General features: G+C 34.6%; 1 protein-coding gene and 1 pseudogene across 1 annotated transcript; one reads left to right on the plus strand and one right to left on the minus strand.

The window, feature by feature from the left end:
• Positions 1 to 5,668: 5,668 nt before the first annotated feature.
• Positions 5,669 to 12,444, minus strand: LOC120115565 (mRNA-decapping enzyme subunit 2-like). The gene is made up of 8 exons (XM_039136231.1): positions 12,134 to 12,444; positions 9,544 to 9,695; positions 8,918 to 9,045; positions 8,318 to 8,413; positions 7,447 to 7,599; positions 6,979 to 7,082; positions 6,824 to 6,891; positions 5,669 to 6,128 (listed from the first exon to the last, which is right to left on the minus strand). The coding sequence occupies exons 1-8, from the start codon at positions 12,211 to 12,213 to the stop codon at positions 5,944 to 5,946; spliced, it is 966 nt and encodes a 321-aa protein (XP_038992162.1). The 5' UTR covers positions 12,214 to 12,444; the 3' UTR covers positions 5,669 to 5,943.
• A 484-nt stretch (positions 12,445 to 12,928) lies between these two features.
• LOC120115539 lies at positions 12,929 to 14,114 on the plus strand (annotated as a pseudogene).
• The last annotated feature ends 9,338 nt before the right edge of the window (positions 14,115 to 23,452 follow it).

Consider the following 23,452-nt stretch of genomic DNA (forward strand, 5'->3'; position numbering starts at 1 on the left):
AACAAACACCTCCGATGTAATTTTCGCACTCATCGATGTCGGTGTTTTCGAAGTTTTTCACAGTTTTTCTATGAGCGGTGGGATAGTCAGTCATACACCTCCATGGTCCTTATGAGAGTGAGTAGGAAGAACAATTTATACAAAGAAATCCTCATCGACACATATATCCATTATCCTGCGAAACACATTCAAGATGCATGCATCGATAGAGTTGTTTAGTTTGTAATGTTTTTATTTAATTTGTTGTTTAACAACAATTATAAAGTTTTTATTTAATTATGGATTTTCTTATTTATTTATTTTGTTTGTTAATGTTTTTATTATTTAATTGTTCGAATTGTATCATATGCATTTAATGTTTCTATTTAGTTGTTTTTATTGTTTTGAATTGTATCATTTTCTTGCATTTAGTTTGTAATGTTTTTATTTAATTTTCACTTGAGTAGCCCATTACTCGATGATACTCAAATGACATTAATTGAAAGTAAATTTTAATTAAATAACACAAACTTAGATTTAATAAACAACTATTACATCATCACAACATCAACTGTTACTTGATGACAAAAGAGATGAACATCTTTCCTATTGTGTCCTAGGTTTCTACAATGCTCACATCTTTTGTTTTCTCTGGACGTCTCCCAAATTCCATATCACGATGAATTCGAGTAGATTTTGGACGACCGAGCTACCTTAAATAGAACGGATTTGGTACAATCTGAAGCCAATTATGAACCTCATCAGGGTCTTTCACATTACCTATGGTGGGGAACTCAAATTCATATACCTTAAATAATTCTAAAAGTTGGTATACAGGATTCACTAAATTGTTATAGTCTTGACGGGTATAAGAACAAGATGCTATGACATGGGAGCATGGACACTTCAGAGTTTGAAAAAACCCACAGTCACACCACCTATCTTGTAGATTAACTCTGAATGAGTTAGCTTGAATACCTTGAAGAGGTCGCGGCATCTCTGTGACACGAAATAATTCATGGGTTCTAGAGAAGATTGTTATAAACATTCCATTTGATGCAACAATTCTTTTTTGTAGATCTGCAACTAATCTTGGGTGATAGAGACCGTTTTGCATCCAAGTTTGAGTTTGTACCCCGAGCTTGGCAAAAAGTGCTCTCAAACGAAAATATATCGTTTTAACCAAAGTCGTTACTGGTAAATGGTGTGCCACCTTTAAGGTCGAATTGATAGCCTTAACCAAGTTGGTTGTCATGTGTCCATATCAATATCTACTATCATATGCATTTATCCACATTTGTTTGTTGATGAGGCTGATGTAATTGTATCATTTCTCGTTATTTCCTTGTAAATATTAAAGCATGAACTCAAATGTTTCAGGTAATAGTTCGTAACCTGAACATTAAATGTAAAACTTATTGTTAAGTTTCCATAAAAAAGTGAAAATGATTGAGAAATAAAATTAGGCATTTTGACATACTCATGCGCACAAGTAATTAGCGCTCATCATTCTTTTGAACTTTCCATGATAGTTAGCAACAATGTGTCGGATACGGTATTGATTTTGGACATAAGGTGGTTGCCACATTGGACCCAAAGAATCCAATGCCGCTTTGATCCCAGCTCCGCGATATGAAAGACACAGATTTTTTCCCTCGTTACAATATGTATGCGTAAGTTCCTGAGGAAAAAAGCCCAAAAATCTATATCTTTTCCTTTAACAAGGGTAAAAGCAACTGAAAGAATGTTGCGATTAAAATCTTAGACCACTATCAATAGTAAAATTTGCTTGTATTTTTCGTACAAGAATGTCCCATCGATTTGGAACAAATGTTGGCAGTATTTCAAAACATTAATGTAATGTGGGTAAGTCCAAAAAACCTGGTAGAATTAGCATCGATCGTGAAGCACTCGATCATTGTGGTATGCATGACAAGTTTTGAAGTCAAAAATTGTCACATGATTCAATTTGCACACTACCCTAAACCAACTTGGTAGTTCATTGTAAGATGCATCCCACTCGCCGTGAAGTTTTTTAATGGCGTTATGCTTTATCTTCTATGTTTTCTTGTATGATACATTGTACTCATATTGCGATTGTATAGCTGAAATCAACATCATAATAGCTATATAGGAGCTTGCTTTGACCATGAGAATGATGGCTTGGCAGATAATGTCGGAGTCTAAGTTGAGATGATCCTGATTGATCCCTTTAGCACAACATATGTGAGGATTGTTGTATACAGTCAGTTCCCATATATTATTTTTCCCATTTCTCTTTGATACACGAACCATCCAGTTACATCAGTTATTACATTGGACACAGTGATACACATACTTTTCGATGGTGGAATGGTCGACTCTATAATGAATAGAATTACAAATGTTGTAATTCTTAATTGCCATCATCACTTCTTCTTTCGATGGAAACTTCATTCATTTATATAACTCACCATCATTGACTGATGAGTTAAATCCGTAGTCACAAACATTAGGCATATTCGAAAATTCTGGCCGTACATTGCACCATAATAAGCTTCATACATATGTGCTGGAGGTTTGGTGTGTACCGTATTTTTGTGGGAACTTTATCTACATCATCATCATCGAAGTCCATGTTGAAGTGCGGTGATTCTGGCTAAACGAATAGTCCAGCTCAGCATCATCCATACCAGGCTAATGAAGAGGTTCTTCTAGTGGAGATGAGGGTTCCTCATAGATGCCGACATTTAGGTTGAACAAGTTGGTAGTTGAATGTTTTCCCCTTGAACTTGAAGGCATATCAACATTGAGGTTGGAGAAGCTCGCAGTTGAATGCCTCCCCCTGGAACTTAAAGGCATTGTGTCAAATGGGTATTGCATAGATTGTTGCATCGATGGCATCTCCATATTCATGTCAAAGAAATTGGCAGATCAATGTCTTCCCCTAGATTTGGAAACGATGTTGCCATACAAATTATTTGTGGAGCCACCTCAGTATAGATCGTAGCAAGTTGCTAATGAATGCCTCTCTATTGAACTTGATGGGATGACACCATGATGTGGATTTCTCATTAATGAGTTAAATTTATTACACATTACTTGAGTTGGTTTGTCAACTTGATCAGCTTGTTGAGCCAGCCCATAGTGGGAACATGATGGCATACCACGAATCACAAGTATTTTAACAAATATCGCATATATCTGTGTATTTACGTCTGAATATTAATTCTGAGAATCAACCATCATAGCAACATCGTCATCGTTGGAGAGTTTGAACGATGTATAAGTTAACAGAAATATTACGATTGGAAATCTATACTGAAGTGAAGACAGTCTTCTAATACTTCCAACACGAGCCTTCCTTGAAATTTTAATGATTAGCTCCTCAAGAGTGATGTTTCTTTTGAAGGATATTCTGACAGAATGATTTGATGCGAAGACGACACCAGTTTCATCTTCCCAAATTTTCCATCATAGTAAACAATAGTTGAAATACGTGTCATTTTGAGAGTTTGAAAGATTGAGAGTCTTATATCTGAAAAAATAATAGTTGAAATACGCCTAATTAAATAAATAGTATATGAATTAAAATATATACTAATCAATTTTTTTTAAAAAAATCACAATAATTTAAATAACACAATTCCATATTGTTACTGTATCGGTAAAATGTCCCGAGATATGATATCGCTTTTCAATTTTACAACCGTAAAAAAATAATATAAAATAATTAGAACAATATAATTTGTTCAAATAATTAAATATAATATAATAAAAAATAATTTTACCTTATAAAAACAATAACAAAATCTACTTAGCTTGATAGAAGGAATTAATAGAAATGAGAATAAGTAAGTAATTTTGATGTGGTGATGTTTGCATTCAGAGGGATTGTTATTTATAGGGGAGGGGGAGCGTTTAAAAATCAAGTTTTCAGGCTCGGGAAATAATAGAATACCAATAATTCAACGTACATAATGGAAGGCGCGTATCATTATTCGCGTCTTTCGTACGTGTCAGAACCCCGTGCAGGCGTGAATCTTTGTGCAGACGTGAATGAAGATTCACGCCTTCCCTTACACGGCTTCAGTTCAGATAGAACCTTGCGAAGACACGAATAACGATCTACACTTTATTGTCATCGTGTCATAAAGAGTGTTAGATCGATAATATCTAGAAATGACTATGACAGCAGTCTCACATGCATCTGGTGGTCCCAATAGAACCCCATCATGCATACAACAGCCACGTAAAAAGCCTCGTCACCAACAATAGTCCTCTCCCTCTACACCTGCAAGTCTCCAACTGGTTCTCCAAGCCCCATCAACAGCCTTATCAACAAACCACACGCATAAAAACAAAAAAAAGTGACATGTGAAGAGAAAAAATATTTTTTTATTTCTATTGTAACTCCAAAACAAAAGGATTTTTAAAAACCTTTTCCAAAATTTGTAAAAGGGGACTTCCCCCCTTTTTCGGAAGAAACAAGGTAAACAGGCTCTCCATGTGTTCTTCCTCATTTTTTTCGAAACACAAGTGTAATCACCATCTTTTATATATATTCATTATTATCAAATTATTTTAAATTACGATAAATTAATAAAATATATAAATTTTGAGATTAAAACTATTATTGTATAAAATTATGTTAGACTTGAGTCTCATGGAATGAGAAACAGAGTGATTGAGCTGTCAAGTGTCGCATAATAGAAAGCCTTGTCCACAAAATTAATATAAGTGATTTTCTTCAGAAAAATAAGTGTTTTGCAGATCTCACACCAAATATGGACTGGACGTTTTCCCCTTCTGATTATTCAAAGATATTTATTAGATTACACTGCAAAACACAATCCTTTTTGCCTGCAGAAGACCAACAATAAATTTTAAATTTGTAATATGTTAATGCATTTTCATCGTGTCATAATTAATCACTTTTATTTTTATTTTGTTTAAACTTAATCATGTGAATTTTTAAAAATATATATTTCGATTACTATATGAATTTTACTTTAATTTTATTTAAACTTAAATAAAGTCGAGATTTTCACCAATTAAATTTATGCTTTTCTTAATTTACTCAAGATTTTCATTTTCATTTAATGGATAAAGTACACAAATGATTCCAACTATAATATATTTCTTTATTGAGTTATTTAATTATTTAAAGTTATAAAAAAATATTTCGGTTATAAGATGTTATTTTGTTAAGTCTCTCAATTATTAAAAATTATAAAATTATCTCCTGATTATTCATATGTTTCAAATTTATCATTTTCCGTGAAAAATTGATAATTATCAGAATTAAACATTAACTTATTAACTAAGATATAATAACCATTTAAAATTTTAAGATCAAATTTTATTATATATCAATTAACATTTTGAAACAATCATTAGTCGAAGCATTTTAAAAAGTACGGTGGCTGCGCATGCTTTTTTTTTTCCTTTTTCTTTTCAATTTGAGTTTTGAAAAGCTCATCGAGGATGACATTTGACCCAAAAATGACCAGAGTGACAAATACTCGAGTATTTGTTATAAAAAATATATAATCAAACATGAAAATAAAAACTGGTTCTTCGCAGATAACACATTCGAATAGACAAATACTCATACCTGACACAACTCGAATAACAAAAACACCCAGATAACCAAGTCTACAAAGAAGATCAAATACAACATTCAGATATAGCAAGAATCAACAAAGTGAGTGATGGAGCTGTTAGCCACATACAAAGGGTACTGTAGTATTAATATTTCACCAATCACCACATTTTGACTTGCAGAACAATTAACAAGAACCAGCATGCGTCGCCACCAAAGATTCTTTTTCTATACAGAATTACATGTCAAACGAACCCAGACATGACACAAGAATTTACAACAGATTAGGACGACGATGCTGTTCGGTTTTACAACTGATGATGTTCTAGCAACTCAAAAGTCCCAGCTATGGATGTCATGATAACAACTTGGTCTGATCTTCAGGAAGAAAAGCTACCTTCCAATGCTCTTAATATTGCGGCCGTATCGAATTTAAAGTTTCTGAAGCTCTTTCCAGGACCGGTGTCGGGTGGCTTGGCTTCGGATGGAAGCTTATTAGATTGGCTCTCTCCAATCATTGAGTTACTTCCTACGGAAGTGTTCTTTGCTTTCCAGATAGAGACTCCTTAACAATTTGAAAAGCAACCCATCACAAAACACAAACTAAAATATCTCCATGGTACATGGATCTTTAGAGAACATATCGTGCTAAATCAACCAATCAAAATGCAAAATTATGGATGATTTATCAAAATATCATATGAAATCCAAAGTAATAACATAAGGCTGTCAAAACTTTATGCGTCGAACTTCAAAGGTAGACTAAGATAAGGCCAGAATGCAAAATCAAAGAAGTTGAGTTAATTAATGACAGAACTAAGTACTTAAAACACAAACCAAACAAAGATATGTAAGGCTCAAATCAAGCTCCTATTTGTGTTTTTAAATTGCTTGGTTCAAACATCTTAAATAATATGCTATTTGATCAGATTATCTGTCAAAACTCAAAATCCGCAATGAGGCAGAAGTTTATGTGATCCAGCTACGAGTTATAATATCATTTTTCGTTCCAAACCAACCCATAGGTCACAGAAAAAAGAGAAGAAAAATATTTAACAAAAATTCCAATACGACGCTACTGCTGCTGGCTTCGGAGTAGATATGATCATATCTAAATTTTCGCTAATCACCCATAATCCCTCTAGTAACAAAAGCACTGTTGGAGATCAAAAGAACAGATTTTATTGTTTTACTTTCTTGAACTACCTTTGTATAAAGCCTAATACTAATTCTCTTTCAAAATTAAGGAAAGGGAAAAACCTTTTAGTGGCAAATCTGGTCTTGGAGGTAGCGGGGATGGATGCTTTGAAATCCATGACTTCAGAGATCTGCATAAAAACATCATATATGACCAATTTACCCAACAATGTAAAAACATTTGAAAATTAATCATAATGTAATAGCAAAATACTCACGCTAAGAAGGGTGCCACCATATAAAGCTTTAGGCCAGTGATCCCACGAGATATTACTTCATTGGTTGCTGGCTGAAGATCATCAAGCCGGTGCCAAGCAATTTCCTGCAACGATGCCAAGCCGGCTGTCAGCATTTTTTACTTTTAGGAGATGCATTGTCTCAAATATCTTCTCCATCACTTGCAACGGCAGTTTTCTAAAGGTCTCCTTTAATTTTCTTCATTCCCATGAGGAAGCCAAAGAACAAGTAATGAGAGGTAATGCAAATGTCTGGCATCTATTGTTGACAGGTACTAATCATTATAAACAGCGCAAATGGGGAGTTTCTTGACAATTGATCATTCTAAACACAAGTTAAATGGATATATGCTCTGAACTTGTGAGAAAAACAGCAACTACATATAGAAGGACTGCTTAAAATTAGACTTCTATCAGGGCATTGATCTTATCAACAAAAGAAACACATACACTGATCTCCTTTTTTGTAAGTGGGGCAAAGGCTGTATCATCCTTTACACCAGCAATTACATAAAGCCGCACCCTCTGCTGGCCAAATATCACTTCGATGTATTCATCTTTGTTAAGGAGAGCTGAAACATCGAAGCCTGTTTCTTCTAAGACCTGTATTTTCATTGAATGTACATCAACAATCATATATAGAGAAAGAAACGAGAGGTAAAAGAAGTCAATGACTAATTTGTAGTTATCTGGATTCCCTTATCACCAGAAACTGGATACTTCTTTTTGGTAGAGCAACATCAACTCTTTAGTTCTCTAAACAAGAAGGGAAACATGCAATGAATAAATTACAGTTAATAATTTACATATCCATTGGCTCCATGCCAAATGAAGTTCAATGACAGGTTTAATAGAGAGATTGTCAACCCTGCTCCAACTTCTACTATTGAGAGGTGAATGAACAGACACAAAAGCTAGTTAATAAAATAATGTACGTTCCACATTTCTTTTGCAGCTACATCATTTACAACTAGAAAGCAAGATCATTCTGACGTAACCATTGATTCTATAGCCATCTGCAGAACCAGAGAGCAAGACCATTCTGACGTAACCATTGATTCTATAGCCATCTGCAGAACCAGAGAGTAAGACCATTCTGAAGTAACTGTTAAATCTATAGCCATATGCATTACCTAGTAGAGTCTAATACTGCTCTCTGAAGAGCTCATACAACACAGGATAGATCATCTTGTGTGCAAAAGATTAAACCATCTATCAAAAGAAATACATTTCCAGTCTGATTCTTTAGGAATCAGTTTCGATCTGTACACAAAAAATTAGTTAATAATAATAAAACTGAATCCACGTGAAATAAGCTTACTTCTCGAATGGCACATGCATGGTCCTCCTCATCTTTGTTCTTCTTTCCACGTGGGAAACTCCAGCTTGTCCCTTTCCATCCTTTCACTAGGATGCACTATTAAATGCAGAAAAAAAAAACACAAGTAAAGACAATCTTAGAATAAAAGTTCACTAATTAACATCAAGTCATCAACAAAGATGACAATCCAACAAAATGTTATACAACTTGAACTCAATTGCAAAGAATAGCTTCCCTTGAGTTCAATCAATTAAAAAACAATATTTGGATGAAAAAACCCAAGGAATACAGATGCACTAACAGAAAAATCTATGATAAATTATCAAAAGATTGGAATTTTATGGAAAGAGTGAAGAAGAGGAATTGAGAGAGAGAGAGAGAGAGACAGAGAGAGAGAACAGGAAACTTCTCCTCTTAAGCACAAATACATGAATATCTGTATCTGATGTGTATTAAGAGTGTTAAAGTTGAGCATCATGAAGTCAACTTGTTCAACTGGCTAAAGAAGGGGGCATAAAAGTGGCATTTACAAAAAAAAAAAAAAAAACTAGAGAGGTCAAAGGACTTCTTGTTTTTATATAGCAAAAGGAAGAGACTGACCCGTTCATATGTTTCATCCAGAATAATTGCCCCAGTTACAGGAACTCGAACCTTGTAATCAGTGAAATCTTTAAAGATATCATCTACATGAGCAACGTAAGGCCTTAAAACATCGCAGTTGTTAAACACTGGAACAAGTTAAGGGAATAGAGTTCTTTTTTTCTTGGAGAAGGAAATAGAGAATATAGACAACAGAGAAATAAAAAACAGACAGTGCTAATAGCATGGTATCACAAAAAGAAGTCGGAAACTGCCATAATGATAGTCTTCCAACAGTAAAATAAGATGTCAAGTAAAAAAATTCTAGACTTATGCTACATTTAATAGCATAAACTCTAACCTTTAACTTGGAACTTATTAGTATAAGCTCAACCTCAAACTCCCAGTTATAAAATAATAACAGTAAAGATTAAATGAGATAGAAGTTAAGATATTTGTAATCATAACATAAACTAGGGGAGTAAATCAACTATAATAACTACAATGCTATGGACCAATCCAAACTTTTGCCTGTGTAGAGCTCACAAAAATATTATGTGGATTGTGGAACCCATGCTTTTAAGTGGTGGACGTCTAGTGCTAGCAACACATTATACAACAGAAAAGAGGCATCAGATATAGGATACATAGAGAGGTGAACTCCTTCAGACTCAGTGACTTCAGCGATGGATTTTTTTCCACTGTATTGTCTTCATAGAACCAGTGTGCATACTCCACAAGGAAGAGAATTCTCTCAAATGACTGTTGATCCTCTTTCGGCACATTTAAAACAAACCGACTGCACAACAATTATTAGCACTAAGCTTTAGATAAAGTCAGAAGGGGAAAAGAGTAAAATAGAAATGATCAAGAGAGAAGAGAGACTACTTCCCTAATCATGGAAGTGGTTTTAATGCCATGATGATACTCATTCAATATAAAAATTTATGGTAGTAAAATCATACAAACAAACTATCAGCCAATAATTGGATCATACCAGTGAAACATGAAAAACAAATTTCCTAGCAAGAAAACCAATTTCCTTAGTGTTTTGCAGGTTTGATGAGAATAAATCCAGTGAAAAACTGGCATACAACTACTCAAAGAATAATTAGTAGGAAAAATTCTATTGTGTTATACGTGGTCAGAGATGATATACCTGGAACACAATCTAACATCCAAACATTCTTGAGCTTATACCTTACACTTAACTGATTAGCCCCGCATAAAGGCCACAGCTACTTGGGAAAAAGGAATTATTTTGACTCGACGTTCTCCTAAAGTCTTTAGTCTAAAGAACGAACACAACAGTTTTCTCATCCCTTGTGCATGGTTCAGGAGATAGGAACTGATTCCATAGATCACTGTAGTTCCCCAATATAATTTATTCATCTTTTTATAAATAAAAAGATTTTATATATAGCTAGAGTGACCCTCGACTAGCAACTACTAGTTTGTTAATACAATGTGCTCAACAGATAATGCAAAGGACCGTGCTTCCAAATCATAATAAGTGCTAAAGCACTTCAATTAAGAATTCCCGATAGCAAAATGTGCCATAAAACGGTGAATAATGCCTCGGGTTGGGTGTGGGACATCCAAATGAGAAGGAACTTGGCTGATTGGGAAATTGAACAGTGGCTGCAGTTGATCACTATGTTGAATAATACCTCCCTTTTTCCTGCTGAAGATGATTGTTGGATTTGGTTAGGGAATGGGGAAGGAACTTTCACAGCAAAGTCTTGTATAAACTCTTTCTTTGACCAAGGTCGTTTTGAGCAGAATCATGTGAATTGGGAAAAGAATATTTGGACAGGTTTAGCTCCTCCAAGGGTGGAAATGTTTGTTTGGCAATTAGTGCAGCAAAGTGTACCGGTTAAAGAGGAGTTAGCTAAGAGAGGTGTTGCAGAGATTGTTGATCAGCTCTGTGTTTTGTGTGGTCGGGAGGTGGAATCAGTTTCCCATTTATTTCTGCATTGCAGGGTTGTGTGGGGTATGTGGTCTTCCTTCTTGAAAATGTGGAATGTGTCATTGGTGATTCCAAAGTGTACCATGGACCTTATAATTTTGTGGGATGATTTTATGACTAACTCTTTGATTTGGAAATTCATTCCTAGGGCAGTGACGTGGTCAGTCTGGAAATGTAGAAATGAGATTATCTTTCAGAAAGGAATGGTCAGATTATCCTTCATTGTTAGATTTAGAGTGGCTTCCTGGTTTAGTGCTCATTTCAAGGATGTGGGCATTCCTTTAGATTCTCTAGTAGGTGATTTGAAACTTGCAGATTCGGCAGGCAGATCAGGAAAGGGTTGCTATCAATCAGCTTGCTTGGTTCCTCCACCGGATGGGTTTCTAAAGTTAAATGTTGATGGAGCGATGGTTTCGGGGTGGAAAAAAGGAGGTATTGGTGGTCTGATTCGGGATAGCATTGGACTATTGCTACAGTGGTTCTCTGAATCAGTAGGGGGTGGTCCTCCTATCTTGGCAGAGTTGTTGGCAATTAAAAGAGGGATTTGTCTTATGGAGGAGTTGGATTTTGTCCCAAATCAGAGATTTATCGTGGAATCAGACTCATCTAACGCTCTGAAGTGGATCCAAAATCTGGGTTTAAGCCCCCTTTGCATCTATCCTTGGTGAAGGATATAGTTTCGAGTTTGACTGGAAAATATATTATATTTAGGCATATTTTGAGGGCAGCAAACTGGGAAGCTGACAAACTAACTAAAGATGGGATAGGGTGATTTTTGGGTTATATGATCGTGTTGATTAGCAGGAATTGTATTTTCCTGTTTGTTAGGTGGTTTGTTTTAAGTCTTATGTTCTTCAGTTGAAAATTTAGGAGTTTGTTCAGTCTTTGTAATTTGGCTCTTGTGAATAAAAGTTTCTTGGCACTCTTTTCCTCCTCCTTTGATCCGTCATGTTACCTTCATAACATGGCAGGGCTTGAAGGAGGTTTTAATGAGGCCTACTTTCTATAAAAAAAAATGTGCCATAAAACTGGGTTTATTTTGCATAATTAGTCCATTCGCCGCCACTAGTAATAGCAAGCACCTTCGAAACAGGCAGTCTCAAACAAGGAACATAAAAATTCATGTGCTAATAAACCTAACTTAACAATTAAACAGCTTAATCCATCTTCTTCTTCTATAACCAAAAGAAAAACCTAAACTACTCAAAATAAACAAAAAATTAGAAATTAAACACCAAAATCTCTGGGGGGAAAAACAAAAGTGACACCTGCAAAGATCGTCAAGAAGCTCTTGAGGAGGAAGACCGTTCTTTAATGGCGCGCTCGAAGACCGATGGAGACCAGACATAGCTCTTTGCTATTTTTGGAAAAGGAAAAGAAGGGAGAAAAAAAACTACCAAAATCCTAACCCTAACTAATTTTTAGAGAAAGATCCGGAAGATACTAGAAAAATGTTCAAATATTACCGAAGTTCTCTTGGTTTTCTAAGGATATCGGAGATGGAAAAGGTAGAAAGAGAGGTCCCGCCAGCCGCCGGGATCTCTCAAGGGGATGGTGAGTGTGACCTGAAAATTAACCGTTTCTCCGCCTGCCTCTCTGGAAAATAAGTGACCTTTTCGTGGATTTTGGCGTATTTATATGACCCGTTTTGGAGGTTGATGAACCGGATTTGAATTACGGGTTGAAGATGAAACTAGATGGATATTATAGAGGCATAATGTGAAATTAGTACCGATGTTTATTAAAATGGTAATTCTGATTTTATTTTTATTTTAAAGTATTTTAACTTACGATATTTTATTTTAATATAGAAAGACTCTTTAATATAGAAAGACTCTTCTTCTCCCGGTGTTTCTCATGATTCATTAGTTCCCAAATTTGGTAAAGATTCTGTCTTTAATGGGCGTCTTTTTTAGGATTTTTTTGATGTTTTTTTTGACAAAAATGGGGTTTTGGTGTATGTAAACATGTGGATTTGATTGTTCATGAATTTATTGGAATTGGGTGTTTTTGCATTGACCTTGCCTATTGCTTGATTATATGTGTACTATTGGCAATGAAATTGGTACGATTAGAGGCCATAATTGTTGGAAATGTGGATGTTGTTCATTGTTTGTTTGGTTTATTTGTGTGCAGGAGCATGTAGAGCTACTCAATTCATCGATCTCTTCCCGATCGTGTCTCCCGATATTGTTGTTCGGGAGGCACGGTTAGAGGACTGCTGGGAAGTGGCCGAGACTCCCTACAGCTCTTTATTTCCCGAGTATTCCTTCCCGTTGGATTTCGTGCTACGAGTTGATAGACTGGTGGCAATGCTGTCCGGATTCTCGATCCCGCCTGGTTGCAGGAGAACTTGATTGGTTGCCGTCATCAGTGGTTCGGTGGACGACACGTTTTTTATTGGAGCTGACGATTTCAAAGTCCGTGGTTTCGATGGGAAATTTACTTAGCAAAGGTTATGTGACTGGTATATTAACCGTCGATACCGTTGCTGATTATCTTCCTAGAAAAGGACCACTTCGACTGAGAAGGTGATTTTACTTACTTTACTAGTTTAATGTCATTTAATGCTTCGACATGCCGGTTGAAATTTACTCTTAACCGTTAACTACTTAATCTGCAAGATGTCAATGTCCTAAAATTTTTGGTTCTATGTTTGCACAAATGCAGCTCATCAAATTTACCATAGCTATCTGGTCACCCTTTAATGTTTTCAATAAACAACACTTTGTCTTCGAAAGTTGTTAACGACTCCGAAAGTCGTTAATAAATGACACTTGAGAATCTTTATTGTAGGACTGGAATTGCATACATATCAAATGTTGCAGTTCCGGAGAGATTCCGTCTGAAGGGAATAGCTAAAAGGCTCATAGCCAAAGCAGAAGCCCAAGCAAGGAGCTGGGGCTCCCGTGCTGTTGCTCTGCACTGCAACTTGAACAACCCCGGTGCCACAAAACTGTACAAAGACCAGGGTTTCAAATGCATTAAGGTTCCAGAATGAGCAAACTGGCGTAAGCCGAAGATCGCACCCAACATGAAGTTCAACTTCATGATTAAGCTTCTTAACAACTCTACCACTGTGTAAAATCCGTGTTCAAACATAGCAAGATCATAAAAAAAAACTCGTCGAAGATGCAAATATGTAGGATAAATGAAATTAGTTTGTATACAGTTTAAACCTGCTCAGATTTGCTTCAAATATTTGTAGTTAATGTATGTATTGTATGTGATGTTAATGTTGCAAATTGATTCGTATCGACAAAATGCACAATGTGTCTCCTTATTCAGCCATTGATCTATACAAGTTGATGATAGAGATGTTGGCAGCCAGGAAGAAACCTACAATGTTATTCAGTTTCTCCTTCTAGTCCTGTACTGAATTATGGTACCTACCGTGATTGACCTTTAAGTTTCTTCAAGGTTCGAGCTGCTTTTGCATGGTTGTCTTTTGCCGTCTTGTTCAGCTATCGTATAGCTCGATAATCCGAATTTGCGAAAACAAACCATTAACAGAAGAATCATAATCAGTATCACCTTTCATAAATCTATGTTTACTCAAGTTTAGGTTAATATTCTCGTATATTTGAAGGTGTTTCGAGAAAAATAAAGAATCGAAACTGTCATAACCATTTTTAGGTGAAACAATTAAATATTATTTTAAAAAACGATTATGACTTTAATAAAAAATTGGTGATTTTGGATTGATTTGAATTAAATTGAAAATGGAGTCGCCATCGACCTTTGGGTTAGGTAGGTCGAATACCTAAAAACGTCTTTTAAAACAATTTTAAGAAAAATCATTTTTTAGACAAAATTCGGTATGCGTTACCAAAGATTCATTTAAATGGATTCGGGAGTCGGTTACGTGTGGGGAAAGGTAAATACCCCACAACGCCCAAAATTGGTACTGTGTCGCTTACATGTTGTCGTAAAATGGTGGAAATTTCAAATCAAATATAAAGTTAAAATATGATCCGTTTATTGAACATTGATTAATTTGCTTCGAATCAATTAATTAGAGAAAATTCTTTAATTCGAAAAGAAATCTCGAAATTAGCAATCCTCCATTGGGAAAGCTAACTCGTCTATTTCTTATCAATAAAAGAATGTTCCCTCAATCGATAAAGTACGGGTCAAATATAAAATGAATATTGACAGTACAAAAAATAAAATACATAACTTGCATTGATCAATATAAAATAAAAATGAATTAACAATTAACAAACTAAAATTGATTTATTTCAAGTTCCATTTAGTTTGAACGTCGTATTAGATTGTACCACTTCGATCAAGTGATACTTTCTACGCCCGTTCTACAAATTCGCATTCTTGAAACTATTCAGATAACATTAACAGTTTAAGAAATGGAAATAAATATAAAATACAAAATAAAACATACACCACAAATAAAGTTAAACATATTTATTTACATATGACATAAATAAATACATAACATAAAAAGATGTAGATACGATTGACATAAATACAAATCAATATTACAATCACCAAATATAATAATCAAAAAGTAAATAATAAAATTACAAGGACTAACATGGTAAATAAAAACAGAGTAAAAATTAAAAATATTAAACATTTCAGACACTAAAAATAAAAATATCCCCAAACGAAATTTAGGACTAAAATGCAATAAAACATAAACATGAAGGCCGAATAATAATTAAACCTAAATACAACAATGACTAAAAATAAAATACATACGAATGTCATGACCATATTCGAATACCAAAAAAAAAATATACAATGAACTAAAACAGTGACTAAAATGAACCTAAAAGAAAATTTAAGCCTAAATCAAACATTAACCCAATCGAACCCACAAGCCAACATAAAGGACCGAAATGAAAAGGAAGCAAAACAGATGACCAAAATCATAAACCTCATCTAAAATAAAAACTAAGAACAAAGATGGACTAAAATAAAAGGCAACCCAATTTAAAGACTAAAACATAAATGTTAATAAATTCCATTAATATACATACAATGATCAAAATAAAATTAATCACAAATCAATAAACCTGAATAGGCATAAAACCAAACTAATATTACAGAAAATTTAAGGACTGAAATAAACATTTCACAAGTTCCAGGCCTGATATATAAAAATTATCATAAACATCAACACATATATTAGGACGAAAATATAACAAGAAATCAAAAGGAGACTCAAATAGAAAACTGAAACCTAAAAGACTAAATAGGAATTAGACCATACACATGCCAATGGCTAAAATAATATATATTTACAAATATAGTGACCAATGTCAAATATTAATAGAAATAACTTAACAAATAATAAAAGGACTAAAATATAAATAAGGAAACATAAGAATCTGAAATCAAATAAATGAAACTTCATTTAATGGCTACAACAGAACATTACAAATACACGGGGACCTATAGTGCGATTTACCCTAAATATATGAGAAACACGGGTGAGTTTCTCAACCTGCAGGGACTAAACACGCCATTAGCCCTTTAAAACTCTGAAAACACGGGAATGGGGTGCCCAAAACGGCTGCGTTTTGCTCCCCACATTTAAGCCCCCAAAACGGCTTCTCCCCTCACTTTTGCTTCATTCTAACAGACGAAGAGAGAGAGAGAGTTCCAGAGAACTCTCCCAACTCTCTCAAACGACGAGAGAACGGCCACGGTGGCCGGAGGCTCCCACAGCGGGGTCGACGGCTGCGCACGGCGGCCGGAGAAGTGAAACTGAGCCCAAACGAACCCTCTCTTCTCCCTTGAACCAGAACCCTAAACTTTATAGCCTAAAAACCTATCTAGACCCCTAAATCTTAGGTTGTTACCTCTCGAAGCAACAAGAATCCGGCGACTCTTGGTGTTCCCAACCGCTTCGAACCCACGGTGAGATCTTCTCTCTCTCTCTTTCCTTTTGTTTTTATGCTTTGATTTTTTTTCTTTTTCTTCTGTAAAACCCGAATGGTCTCTCTCTTTTTTTGTTATCACCGCCTCTCTCCCTATTCTCTTTGCTTCCTTCCTTTTATCTTGCTTTGCATGTGGTTGATTTTTGCTTCGTTTGGTGAGATGATGATGTCTAGAATAGCCCATGGCTTTCTCTGATTTTGCAAGATATAAATCCCGAATATTTAGGGATTTATTGGTATTTTAATTTGGGGTTTGGTTTTTGGTTGATTTGGTCACTGTAGGTGTCACTGTAGGTGGATGTTCGGTCACTATTCATGCAGGAGAACAGTCGGTGGCGACGGGACATCTCGGCTTGGTGGCTCGGTGATTGGCTCATGGCTGGGAAGCTGAGGAGTTGAAGTCGGCGGCTGCCATTAGGGGATTAGGGTTAAAACCCTAATTTGTTTTAGGGTTTAAAACCCTAATCTGATGGGTTGGTTCAGGGTACTGGGCCATTAGGTTTAGCTAGTTGGGCTCCGGGAATGGACCTTCTGTAATCTGGGCTTAGTGGCCTACAAAAATTGTAATATGTAATTAATAAACATAATAATAATAATAATAATAATAATAAATAATAATATAAATAAAATAATAAAAAAGACCCGGACAAAAACGGGTGTCTACAGCTGCCCCTCTTTGCCCATTCTTGTGTTAACAAGAATAGGGCAAAGACGACAAGACATCACGTTTTTGTCTGGTTCTCTCCCTTAGAAATTAGATAATTTGGTTGTTGGGGACGACACTGCTCATACGTGATGAAGAGTTCGGGTCGTTTTAAGGTTAACGCGGTTCCTACGTGATGAGGACATCTGGTCGGGGAATGACACGACTCATACGTGATGAAGAGTTCTGGCCATCTAAAGGTGATAACACGGTTCCTACGTGATGAGGACGGCTGGTTATCTATGGTTGACACGGCTCCTACGTGATAAGGAGATCTGGTCTGGGAATGACACGGCTCATACGTGATGAGGACGGCTGGTTATCTATGGTTGACACGTCTCCTACGTGATAAGGAGATCTGGTCTGGGAATGACACGGCTCATACGTGATGAAGAGTTCTGGCCATCTAAAGGTGATAACACGGTTCCTACGTGATGAGGACGGCTGGTTATCTATGGTTGACACGGCTCCTACGTGATAAGGAAATCTGGTCTGGGGATGACACGGTTCCTACATGATGAGGACGGCTGTCCATCTTTAGGAGCTATGGTTTCAAGAGAAACCAACTCAAAGATGTGTTTCAATAGAAACAAACTTAAAAATTGGATTTTGATAAAAATTGTCTCAAAGGAGATTAATTTTGTTTCAAGAAAAACAAGCTCAAAGATAATGTGTTTCAAAAGCAAATGTCTCGAAAGAGACAAAATTCGTTTCAAATGAAACAACTCAAAAGATGACGTTTAAAGGGAATTGTCTCAAGCGAGACAAAATTTGTTTTTAAGGGAAACGTTCTCAAATATCGGTGTTTCATGGGAAACTGTCTCAAATGAGACAAAATTCATTTCAAGGGAAACGATCTCAAATATGTTTGTTTTGTTTCAAGGGAAACAGATTCAAAGATGGTAAATTTTGTTTCCAAAGAAACAAACTCAAAGATTTTTCTCAAAGAAATTGTTTTAAGGGATAAAACATTGTTTCCAGAGAAACAAGCTCAAAGATGATCTTGTTTTAAGAGAAAATGCTTCAATAGAAAATGTTTCAAGTGAAACGACTCAAAAATGGTTTTATTTCAAGTGAAACAAACTCAAAGATTTTGTATTTCTAGAGAAACTGCCTCAAGAGAGTCAAAATTTGTTTTAATAAAAACAATCTCAAAGGTGGGTAGTTTTAAAAGAAATTGTCTAAACGATCTCAAATGTGGGTATTTTCAAAAGAAGTTGTCTCGAGAGACAAAATTTTGTTTCAAAGGAAACAAACTCAAAGATTTTTTTCAAAAGAAATTGTCTTTAAGAGAAAAAATTTTGTTTCAAAAGAAACAGACTCAAAGATGGATCACATCTTAAGTCAGACCAAATTTGTTTCAAATGAAACAATCTCAAAAGTTAGTTTTTCATTAGAAACTGTCTCAAGAGAGACAACATTTGTTTTTAAAGAAATAGACTCAAAGATGATTTTGTTAAGAGAAACAAACTCAAAGATTTTCAAAATGAACATATTCAAAGATTTACTTCAAGAGAAACTGTCTCAAGAGATACAAAATTCATTTTAAGAGAAACAGATTCAAAGATTTTTTTCAAAAGAAATTATCTTAAAAGAGACAAAATTTTGTTTCCAAAGAAACAAACTCAAAGATTTTTGTTTTAAAAGAAACTATCTTAAGAGAGACAAAATTTTGTTTCCAAAGAAACAAACTCAAAGATTTTTTTCAAAAGAAACAATCTCAAAGATTTTTTTTCACAAAATTGTCTCAAGAGAGACAAAACTTTGTTTCAGACTCAAAGATTTTTCACGAAATTGTCTCAAGAGAGACAAAACTTTGTTTCAAAATAAATAGACTCAAAGATTTTTCAAAAGAAACAACTCAAAGATATTTATTCAAAAGGAACAAACTCCAAGATTTTTTCAAGAGAAACTGTCTCAAGAGAGACAAAAAAATCGTTTTAAAAGATTCAAATATTGTCAATTTTGTTTATATGGAAATAATCTCAAGGGTGGTTTTCAAAAGTGTTTATTTTGTTTCAAATGAAACAATTTCAGGATTTGTTAAAAGGGGAAACTGTCTCGTGCGAGACAAATCAGCTTTGAAAATCTCAAGTGATATTAATTTTGCTTTAAGTACAACAACCTTGAAATTTGTATTATGAGAGAAAATGATGTCTCAAGCGAGACAAAATTTGCTTTAAGATATAGTCTCAAATGAGACAAAATTTGTTTTTAGAGAAATTGTCTCAAGCGAGACAAAGTTTGTTTTTGAGGAAACGATCTCAAGTGAGATCAACTTTGTTTAATGTGAAACAAATTCGAAATTTGGATCTCAAAGGGAAAAGGTCTCAAGCGAGATGAAATTTGTTTTGAAAGAAACAAGAATCTAAGGTGAGATTAATTTTGTTTTTAGTGAATCAAATTCAAAATTTGTATCTCAAAGGAAAAATGTCTCAAGCGAGACGAAGTTTGTTTTAAGAGAATTTGTCTTAAGTGATACAAACTTTGTTTTTAAAGAAATTGTCTCAAGCAAAACAAAATTTGAGAAAACGATCTCAAGTGAGATCAACTTTGTTTAATGTGAAACAAATTCGAAATTTGTATCTCAATGAAAAATGTCTCCAGTGAGGCGGAATTTGTTTTTCAAGAAATTGTCTCAAACGAGACAAAATTTGTTTTTAGAAAGCTGTCTCAATCGAGACAAAATTTGCTTTGAAAGAAATTGTCTCAAGCGAGACAAAAATTTGTTTTAAAATTCTCAAAATTTGTGGAAAAATATCTCAAGTGAGACAAAAATTTTGTTTTGAAATAGATACGATCTCAAATGAGATCAACTTTGTTTAATGTGAAACAAATTCAAAATTTGGATCTCAAAGGAAAAATGTCTCAAATGAGACGAAATTTGTTTTGAAATAAATTGTCTCAAGCGAGACAAAATTTGTTTTTAGAAAAATCTCAAAGTTTGTGGAAAAATGTCTCAAGAGACTGAATTTTACTTCAATAAAAAACCTCAAAGATGATAGATAGTCTTCTTGTTCCTGTATGTTGAGGAAATGTCTTGATTGTTGACTTCAAGAAGTCAAATCATTGCTTCTTCAAGTTAGGGATTTCTGGTCATTTCTGAGCTTTGATTTCCTGAGAGATCAAAATGATGTATTTTTGACTGACTATCTTGGATGTTATAATGGATGTCAAGATGAAATTTATTTGATTTTTTTATTGAATTTGTCCTCCAGCGAGGAGAAAAATGTCTTTAATACACATGATGATAAATGTTTGATGCAAATTTATGTATCATGTATGTATGTGTATGTATGTATATATGTATGTATGTGTTGATGTATGTTTTCTCAATCTGGAAGGAGAATTGTTGCGAGAGCAGTCTTCACTCTATCATTGATTCAATTTGTTTGTATTTCCACCAATGTGTACTCTTACAAACCTTGACCTGAGACCATTTGTTTATTCCATCAAATTTTGCCCTAAAATTTAGCTTCTCTTGCCCCAGCTTCGATCTTGAGCTTCAGATAGATATATATTTTTTTTGAATTCCAAGATACGCCTCCAGAGAGATTATCTTGTTTAAAAATATTTTTCTTCTTCTTTTATTTTCAAAAGTCCGAAAATATCAATAGTTTTGAAAAATGTTTAATCAAAAGTTTTGAAAATATTGCTCCTTTCAAGGTTTCTCAATTGACAAATCATAGAACAAGAGTTCATTGGATATCAAAGAATTAATTACACTTTTAATCCTTCAATAAATTATAGCTATTTGACAAGTGTCAAGATCAATGTTATCTTTGAGAAATGGTTAAGTAAGGAAGGATAAAAAAGGTCTCAAGTGGTTATTTTTGGTCAAAGGTATGATATTCTCATTTATTTGATGTTCACTGATCTGATGGAGTAGCTTTTGTACTCATATATTGGAAGTGTTCTCCGACTCACAGCTCTCATGTTCTCGTTTATGTTATGTGATACCTCATCAAGGGATTTGTGCGATCGTCTCTTATGCATTAGTCTTCATATTCGAGCCGCCTTTTCAGGTTTTCAACTCGAATCCTCCTTTGGTTTCAAGACGTTAATAAGAATTTACGTCTTGAACCCCCCTTTGCTATTTTTTATCTATCATGCATTAAAGATTTTAGAAAACCTTTTGTAAATAAAAGATTAATCCTGATGAGCGGGATGAAATCTGAAGATAGTCTCTTCTGTTTAGAAATCCATGTATGATTAGAAGGGACTTTTTAGGCACGTAATGTGGGCCATGGTTCATGGTTATGAAAGAAAGGGATAAATAGGCCCAAACAAGTGTTGAAAGGTGATTGAATCAAGGATCAATTAACTCTGATGCCTTCAATCTTGTCTTGCTCAATTTGAATATGCTCGTATTAGTCCTTTGTCTTCTCTTGATGTTCTATGATCTTCTGGTGAACTAATTCTGGATCAATCTCATAGTTTGAAACTTGATGTGCCATTTGAGTCGAGAGACTCTTTGTATGTGCTCTTTGTCCACTTTCTCTTCTTTTTTTCACTTTGTTTCTTTCTCTTTGTTTTTCTTTTCTCTTCGCTTTAATATGATCTTTGCACTGTGTATTTGGTTCACCTTTTGGTATCTTATCTGGATCAATGGTCTTCACTCATACGAGCAGATTTCCTCTAACTTGCCCCCCAATATGGAGGGTGATCCTTGATTAGGGTTGAATCAGAAGAAAATATCATTCAGGATCAAATGGGGACACAAGGGATATATTTTCTCCTTTTGTGAAGGGATAAAGAAAGAAAGCCGTTCATCATCTCATACACAGAAGTCCTTGCAGAAGAGGTATCCCCAGGGGGATAGATTTTCAGGATTAATTTTTATTTAAATGAAAACAGTAATTAATGCATGATAGAATTATTTTGAATGAATTCTATTTTTTCTCTTCGCTTCTTGCTCTCAACATGTCTCAATTGCTCATGCTCGTCTTCAGAAAATTGATGCGAGATGCCCCACACTGTGTCTTCTTTGTAGGAAGGTTTATGTTCAAGTGAACATCTTGTACTCAATGTCTGTAGGTTTTATTGGTAGAAAATGTTGGTTTTTCGTGTATGGGTATGACTTTTGTGTCTCAAAAAAAATAAATACAGTGTTTCAAAGTGGAAAGAATGTTTCAAGGTCTCAAAGAGATAGAATGTGATAGAATGTCAAAAATTGGTTATTTGGTAGTGACCAGGAATTATTTCGGGTAAAAATCGAGAGATTTTATTTTAGGGTTTTAGACAGGATAAAATAGGTCTAATCTTGCCATATGTCGAAAATCTATAATTCTTGAAGAATTAAAAGAATATGTAATTCATTCGATATTCAAAGAACTAAAGATTAAAATTTGTTCAATTATTTAACCTTAGAAGGTAGCATCATTTCAGTCATCAAAGATTAAAATATTTAAGCAAATATTGAAGAAAGAACAAAAACGAGTTCAAACAAAACAATCTCTATGGATGCAAGTGGTTGATGCAATGACTTCTCTGGCTTAGTATTAGGATACCCCTGAATAAATCATATTATGGATTTTGTGCTTTAGTGTCTTGCAGTTCTCGGTGGAATGTCTGGAGCTTCTTAGGTGGAAATTGTGCACTGGATCAACATCGTAGACCTCAGGGAACGATGACTCTTTTCTCGAACCATCCTGGAAGACTCAATCGAACAAGCTTCTATCGTGTTGATTTCAGCTTCTTGTTTATATTCTCAATATGGTCACGTGATCAGGATTACTTCCACTGACTTCTCCACAAATTGATCTCATGTTTTTATGAATGATGCATATGAAAATGCTTAAAAATAAAATATATATGCAAAATAAAAAGATGCAAATGCAGATGGAAAAATGTTGACCCCAACGATGAATATCCTAGAATAGTCTTCACCAGAAATAAAAGTTTTCACATTACAAGACAATCCAATTTACAAACATGTCTTCGCTTAGATGGTGAGCCTGGAATGGATCACTGCTTCATCT

The sequence above is a fragment of the Hibiscus syriacus genome, unplaced genomic scaffold (genome assembly GCF_006381635.1).
Source record: "Hibiscus syriacus cultivar Baekdansim isolate YM2019G1 unplaced genomic scaffold, ASM638163v2 tig00110266_pilon, whole genome shotgun sequence".
In the NCBI taxonomy this organism is placed as follows: Eukaryota; Viridiplantae; Streptophyta; class Magnoliopsida; order Malvales; family Malvaceae; genus Hibiscus; species Hibiscus syriacus.